This window comes from Camellia sinensis, chromosome 7, assembly GCF_055761805.1.
Source record: "Camellia sinensis isolate YWXY chromosome 7, ASM5576180v1, whole genome shotgun sequence".
In the NCBI taxonomy this organism is placed as follows: Eukaryota; Viridiplantae; Streptophyta; class Magnoliopsida; order Ericales; family Theaceae; genus Camellia; species Camellia sinensis.
Genome location: NC_138967.1, coordinates 31,194,724 through 31,203,114, shown reverse-complemented (window position 1 = coordinate 31,203,114; position 8,391 = coordinate 31,194,724). Strand labels below are relative to the sequence as shown.

At 32.0% G+C, this 8,391-nt stretch overlaps 1 protein-coding gene across 1 annotated transcript; it reads right to left on the bottom strand.

The window, feature by feature from the left end:
* Window positions 1–6,163: 6,163 nt before the first annotated feature.
* Window positions 6,164–8,071, bottom strand: LOC114287721 (protein FAR1-RELATED SEQUENCE 4-like). The gene is made up of 2 exons (XM_082880575.1): window positions 7,465–8,071; window positions 6,164–7,203 (listed from the first exon to the last, which is right to left on the bottom strand). Exons 1-2 carry the CDS (start codon window positions 8,069–8,071, stop codon window positions 6,164–6,166), a joined length of 1,647 nt encoding a protein of 548 aa, XP_082736701.1.
* Between the last annotated feature and the right edge of the window lie 320 nt (window positions 8,072–8,391).

Here is an 8,391-nt window from a genome sequence, read left to right as displayed (position 1 = left end):
AGTAGAACTCTTCACTGTATAAACTTTGTTTGCTTAATTACGTAATGAATTTTGTCATAATTCTTCTTATTCTTCTTTGATTGTTTGAATTATTTTGTTTGCTAGCTAACAAAATCAATACAGAGGAATTATGAATATATTCAAGTTTTATCAGTATTTCTTTGTTTAGTTAAATGATAAATTTTGTCGTATATCCATAAATTTTGCATGGTTTGCCTACTTTATTGATATCCTTCTTTTATATAGATGTTGTGAGCTCTCTCATGATATTATCTATGCCAGAAAGAAGATCTTTAACTGCAAAAACACAAAAGCAAGAAGAGAAAGACAACAAAGAGACAAAAAAGCAACAAGAGAAACAACAAACAAACAACAAGAAAGAAAGAAAAGATAGAGACAACAGAAGGATGAACCTACAAATGAAGCTCAAAAACAAGGAGAACAAAAAGAAAGAATAACCGAACACCAACAACAGAAACAAGCAGAAACAAGAACCAAGCCCCAACAAACCAAACAAGAATCAAAGCAGCATAAACCAAAAGGCAAGAAAAAAATAGAGGGAAGAAAAACAAGAAGTGATCAAATTCATGACTGTGAAGCAAAATATGTGTACCGCTCAAACATGCTATCCCTCATCGGATTCTTCAATGCCACGAAACTTGAAAAGGAGCATTTCCAAATATTGAAAAAGACTCCCTTCTTCCTTCTAGTTGACATTTTGTCAAAGAAGAAGGTGCAAAAAGCAGATTCAATAAAATATGATGATGTGGTTGCAAAAATCTTGCAAACATACCAAATGGGTGGAACCACATTTCAAATTGAAGTTGAAAAGAAATGATTTCATGTTAATTTTTGGGATTGCACGTGGACAAAAGAAGATGAATCGTGTATATGGAAGAAAATATGACACAAATTTGGTAAAAAGAAGGAAAATAAGAGAGAATTGAATGACAAGTGTTTCAATCCAAAAGTTGATAACCAAACTTTTGAGAAACAAGAAGAAGGAAGATAGAGAAGTTGTTATGAGGCTTGTGTGCCTCTTGATTTGCTTGCTGTTGTTATATCCTGGTACTAACACTACAATTGGTTGGGGGTTCATGAAATATCTTGAGGATATTGACAAAATGAAGTCTTATGATTGGTGCGACGCAGCAAAGCAACAGCTCACAAAATCAATAGAAAGAAACATCAACCAAATTGATAAAGTTTCCGGATGTGTGATGGTCGTATTGGTAAGTAAATACCTCACTTATAACTTATGAACTATAATATTTACGTTTACTAAATACTTGTTTATAATATTTTTTTTTGTCTTCAACAGTATTGGATACGCAAACACACAAGCACCATCAAATCCAATGCCAAAAATGCACTCCCAGGATTTGCTAAATGGAACATCACATGTTTGGGATAGCAATTGGCAAGTTCATCTTTGCAAGAGCTAAAAGATATTGTGGTATGCAATGCTAACCTTTGTTTTGTTTACACAAATGATAGATTTTCTTATGCAGTGTTAAATTTTTGTTCACACTGACAAATTTATTTAATTTGCCTAATTGAGTGACAAATTTCCCTTAGTATACCTAAGTGAGTGATAAATTCTTTTATGCAGTGAATGTTTTTCTATTTGTCTATTGTGCATGAGTTTTGTTTCATATTTACTTTATTTGTGTTACTTTATATTCGACTAGAATTGATAGGTTTCTGTATTGATAAATTTATCCGTAAAAATGAATTGAATTATACATTTTGTCTTATATTTACTTTATTAGCTTACTTTTGCTAATTTAGTGATAAAATTTGATATACAATGACAGGTTTGCTTACTATGCCTAGTTCAGTGATAAAATTTGCTATAACAATCGTAGATTTGTTTAATTTTCCTAATTGAGTGATAAAATTTGCTATGAGAAATTTATCTTTGAAATTTCTATCATATCATTCATTTTTTTTTAATTTTCATCTATGTAGGAAAACAATTTGAAGCACACAGATGAAGAGAAAAAAATATACCGAATGCTGCTAAGAGAAATTCAAGATAAAGATAAAGATGAAGATGAAGATGAAGATGAAGATGCTGATTTTCAACAACAAAATCAAGCTGAAATTTTTGAAAAAGAAGAACAAACATTGACTGAAGACAAATCCAAACATGAAACATGGGAACCAATTCCACACAAAATATGCCCAGAAAGAAAAAGAAAACAGTACCCTTTGAATCACAAAAGAGTGAAGGAAACAAAGTTGACAAAGAGCTTGAAGTGGATCCAAATCTGGTAGAAGTACTTGTTTTTTAGATGATAGAAAACGAAATGCTCAAAATGGAAAAGTTACAAATGGAAAGGGACATCCTTCAAACTACAAATGATAACCTGCAGTAGCAACTCAACAAGATGAAAAAGGAAATGCAAGATCAGCACAAAACTACAAAAAAAAAAAATGCAAAAGAAAGATGAAGAAAACAAAATACTCCATGAGAGAATTGCAACATTGGCTGAGGCAAACAAGTACTCGGAAGAACAACACACACAACAGCAGCCTGCAATGAAGAAATTGAAAACTTCAAACGAAATTGTCAACATTCTACCAGAAAAATCAAAGCAAAATCTCAATGCACATTGGGCGAATACAAAAAAAAAAGAAAAAAGAAGTAACAATCTTCTCTCTTAACTCCTGTAGTTCACTTTTGCCGACTGTTTATCATTAACTCATTGAATTTATAAGTATCAAATATTCAAAAAAATATTAATAAATTTATTATTCCAACACTAATAACCTTTTTTTCAAGGATCAGCCAGTGTGGCAAGGATCTCACCATGGAACCTATGTCTACTTAAATGACATAGACAAAATATTGAAGGGTCAAGATTTGGCAGGCATTGTAAGTTGAATTTGTAACTCATTAAAATAATATTTTTGTGTTTGATTTATATTAATTCTTTGTTTTGTTTTTTGTTTTCAACACAGGTAATAGATGCATATGCAGAATACTTGCTTGCACAAAAACAAGGAACAACATCATTCGTATTCATTTCAAGTTGCCATGTAAGTAACTAGTTTGCTTAAGTAAGGAACAACACTTGTTTTGTTTTTTATCTGTGTATAACATCTGTTTTCTTAACTGAGTAACTAGTTTCAAACCTATGAGACTACCTTCTCTCTTCAATTGGCCCTGTTTCCTAATTCAAAGCTTGACATGTGAAACAAAAAGTCAAGCAAACCAAACCAGAATTTCTAACTCAGATTTTGTAATCACTTATATATATTTTGACCTTGTTATTGTGGCGCCACAGTATGAGTAAATCCCAGACTTTCATTACAAATTCTAGGCATTTTTTTGGGTTTTCGAAACTACTGCATATGATATTGAGAACTTCAACAAATATTGAGATGTGTTGAAATTGAAATAGCTTGATTATATGCTATGATGTTGGAGGACATAGTTCACTTTCATTTTGTTAGTGGTGAAGCCTCATAGAGCTCTTGTTTGATGTAATTTATTAAGTAACGGACAACTTTCATTACAACTATGGAATGGAGAGAATCATGATATATATATATATATATATATATATTAGTAGATGTGCACACTCACATGAGTGTACTTGAAATAAGCAGTATGGATATATAGCCTGTTACAGATCATCTATGAATATTTACAAAATGAAAGAGAAGCATAGTATAGATATATTAGGGGATATAAAGATCCATTTCACATGGAGGAGAAAAAAAGGCCTCAAGACACCATTAAATGTGTTCCCTTTATATGTAGTATAGATGAATTTTGCAATGCACTGATAAATTTTGATATGGATTGATAAAATTTTGATCACAGTGACAAAAAGTTTCATACTCACCACCTATTTAATTTGAAAAAGTTTAAAGTTAAATTAACATAATTTTTTTTGTTTCTATTTGTTAGCACTTGTTGACTACAAAAGATGAGGAAGCAAGAAAGAGAATGCTGAAAAAAATGATGCTTGAAGTCATGAAAGCAAGATACCTTCTCTTCCTAATCCACCAAAATTTTCACTGGACAATACTTGTCCTTGACATTGAAGAAGGTTCATGGAAATTATACAATTCCATGACACCAAGGGGAGCAATGGCTAAAGATCCACACTTCAATGCCGCAAATGAAGTGGTAAAAATGTTTTCACTATCAAACTTAACATTAATCCAATACATCAATCCTGATCCATGCTCAATTATACATCAAAAATTTATACAGTAACATATTTATCATTATTTAAATCCATGGTTTCTCATTAGTTGTTTCAACTGACTTTCTAATAGAACAATTATACAAATGTATATGTTGCAGAGAGAGATTATTGACAAGTACATAAAGGATGAGAAGCCAACTCTCATCCACCTTGATAAATTTCAACAGGAGACAGAGAGTGTCATCAATAGCCCACAACAAGAAGACACGTCGTAAGTTTATCAATAACAAAACACTGTTATTAAAATAAATAAAAAAAAGCAACGAAACCAAATTATAATATTTTGTTTTCAAAATGTTTTTGCAGGCTTGATTGTGGAATCATTGTTTGCTATATCATGAGGCAATATGTTTCCAAAAACAACATAATGCCTACTTTTTCCAAGGAAGAATGCAATCAATTGAGAGCCGATATGTTAACTATCTTTTTGACTGACCAACAAGTTGCTCAACGACAAATACCTGATGAAAATATTGATGACTTGCCTCTGCAATAATCAACAGATTTGGAATAGAAGAAAACAAAAGGAAACACTGATTCATTTGGTTGTTAGAATGTCAATACTTCATACATTTTGCTTGTTTGCTTGTTACAGTGTTACCTGTATTTTGATGATTTTGGTTCTTACTTTCCTCCAATGAATATTACAATGCTTGGTTGTTACAATGTCAAAGTTATGGACAGTGCTTGGTTGTTACAATGTCAAAGTTATGGACAATGCTTGGTTGTTACAATCTCAAATTTGCTTCAATGAAACATTCAGTCTTTTTTAGCCATATCGTTACCAGATTTGGCTTTTGATATCAATCTTGTTATCCAAATTTCATTCAAAATATTGATTCTAATCTGAGTATTTGTGTTGAATTTAAAGGTTAATAACAGGTTTGGAGTCACTATACTGATAAATTTATTTTTTATAGTGTTTTGTTTACCCTGATAAATTTATCACTGTTTCAACAAATTTATCACTGTGAACACTAATAAATTTACCACTGTTCAAACAGAAAAACCAGCGACTCTCTCTCTCTCTCTCTCTCTCTCTCTCTCTCTCTCTCATTCTTTTTCCCCAATTCAAGTAAACAAAACACTATAAAAAATTTACCTAATTGAAAATTAAAACACAAGCACTATTACATTGTCCAAATTGGAAATTAAAATACTGTTACAATTTGTAGATATTCCCAACTTTGAGAATGAATGTAAGAACATGCCATCCTTGGTGATTTCTGAATAATCAAAACCATTTGATACTTCAGTTAAACAACTCAAACATCCAAAGCTAGCTTCTGAGTGACCACAAAACAGTATGCAGACTGAGAACTTGTTGCTAAACCAGATAAACATGGTAGTTGATCTAAATTTTTTGCTTTTTTAAAGCAGTTAACACAACAGATATGCAATTATGTATTCTAGAGATTTGATCTATACCTTTGTATTGTGGAAATTTTTCTTGGGAAAATTAGATAACTCCAGACAATGATAAATTTATCACTGTAGGGAAGAACATTTGCTTGGATATGATAGTGATAAATTTATCAACCACTGACATAAATGTAATAAACCATAAACTCTTCCCACACAATAAGTGATAAATTTATCATTCTTTAAAATAAAAAAATTCAATAACCATATTAATGGTAAATTTATCATTCTTACAAAAAAATAATCCATCAACTTGTCCAAACCAACCAGTGATAAATTTATCACGTTATAAAACACCAAAAACAACAACTACATTTAACCCAAATCAAATAATATAAATCTGTGAAACTTAATCTTGTAAAAATATCAGCAAAAAATATAATTTCTGTTCAACAAATTCCTCAATCATTCAATGTGAGTACCAAAATGATACATCTTTCCAAAAATACTCAATCATTCAATGCAAGTAACACCTCTCAACTCTCAACAAAGTAATTCAATTAAAATCAATACAACTAAAGAAAAGCTTCTTTACATGTCTTCCGATTATGAGTTCCCATCTTTCCACACCTACTGCACCTAATTCTCTTGATTTTGCCCTTAGAAGGTATTCTCTCCGTTCTTGGACGTCCAGCTGGTCTCTTACAAAGAGGAGGTAAAACAACGTCATCATCAACAACTACATTTGGCTTCCACATACTAGGAACTGGATAGATAGAATGTGAATAAGAATCACAATAACTACTAACACGGTAGTAATCATCAAGAAAGCAATTCAGATCCTTCTCACTCCTCTTTATAGCACAAAAACCATGTTTGCAAGGAAAAGAATCAATTTCCCACAATCGACAAGAACAACAACGTTTCCCAATATTAACCATAACTGAATGATCCAATTGGATTTCATGAATGTCATCGCTACATTTCTTAACTATCCATGCTTTTGTATCATTAAAAGCTTCTTCCAACTTTTTCTCTGCAAAAGGACAAACAATATGATTCCACTTATTCCCAACTTCTCTCCTTCTTGAAAATTGCCCCATTAGTTTCACCCGTATAGCATCAACAACACTAGTTGAAAACAAATTACGTTCATCCCTAATCCATGAATTAAAAGATTCCGCAGCATTTATGCACATTTCACCATACCTCTTGCCTTGAAAATAAGCATTAAACCAACACTCATTAGGCAAATCCTCAAGAAACTTCTCAATACTACGACCACAACGACCCTTAAATTCTTCAAATAGCTCATTAAACAACTCAATAGTAGGAGCATATGCACATCTACTAAAAAGAGTAAGCAAATACTCTTTAGATTCACGACTCTTCACTGACAAATAAGTCTTCAAGTTTGTCTTCAAATGCATTAGACAAAAATAATGAGAAGAAAACGGAAAGACCTCAACTAAAGCTTTCAGTAAACCTCCATGTCGATCAGTAACAAACGTAATATCCCTCTCTGGAGTCAAAATACCTAATAACTTTGACAAGAACCAATGCCAACTGTCATAATTTTCACTATCAACAATAGAAAAACATAACAGATATAAACCTACAAACAAAATATATATATATACGTTATCAATGACAAATAAAAAAATTACAAAAAGAAAATCAAAACACAAAGTATATAACATATAGCACCAGCCATAGATAAATTTATCACTGTATAAATATAAAAATTTAACAAAAGTATACAGGATAAATTTATCACTAATAGATTGACCATACTCAATAACCAGCACTCTCCAGTAACAAAAATGATAGAATTATCACTGTTTCAATAATAATAACAAATAGACACAAAATATACCTTTGTTACCATCTTTTGCCGTAGCAGCCAATAAACAACCTTTGTGTCTTCCTTTGAAGAAAGTTCTATCCAGCATCAACACAGGCGTACAATACTTGAAACCATGAATACATGCCTCAAAAGCAAAAAACAAGCATTTGAAATGTCTTCCTTTACTATCAATATCAAATCCCATATAAAAAACACTCCTCGGATTGCAAGCATTAGCGTCATCAACATACCAACGAAGATCGTCAAATGATGATGAATAGTCACCAAAAACAAGACCCCTTGCTTTTTCAACACCCATCCAAGCTCGCCGATAAGAAACTTCTGTTCCATAATTGTCCTTGAAATCACAAACCACCTCACTAACCGATGTCAAAGCCTTATTACGAATATCACTTGAAATTAGCCCACCAATCATACTTGAAGTCATCCTAGCATGTTTAATTGTACGAAAAGAAGATCCACAAGTATGAACATCATCAAATTGTTTAATAACAAAACCTTTACTATAATTTTTCACTCTAGCATGCACGTTCCAGAAACATCCCAAATCAGCCCTTCTCTTACAATGAACAGTGACACGATAAACCGGAATAAATAGAATACTTTGACAACGCATCTCGAAATTCAACAACTCCTTGAGAAAACCTTTGTCCCACTCCTTTCATACAATTAACCCACCCATCGGAGAGTAAAGGTTTCCGTTGATTTGAATAAAATGAAGGCAAAAAATCAGTTTCACAAACAACACTACTACTACTACTACTACTACTACTACTAGCTTCACCATCACAAATCATATAACCTTCACCCAAAGAACAACACTTTACAAAAACATCAATACGATGAATATCACAAGAAAATGCCAGTCCAACCATAACCTCCAAATCCTCTTCACTTTGTAGACCACAACAAGAATGTCCAGGCATTGAATACGAT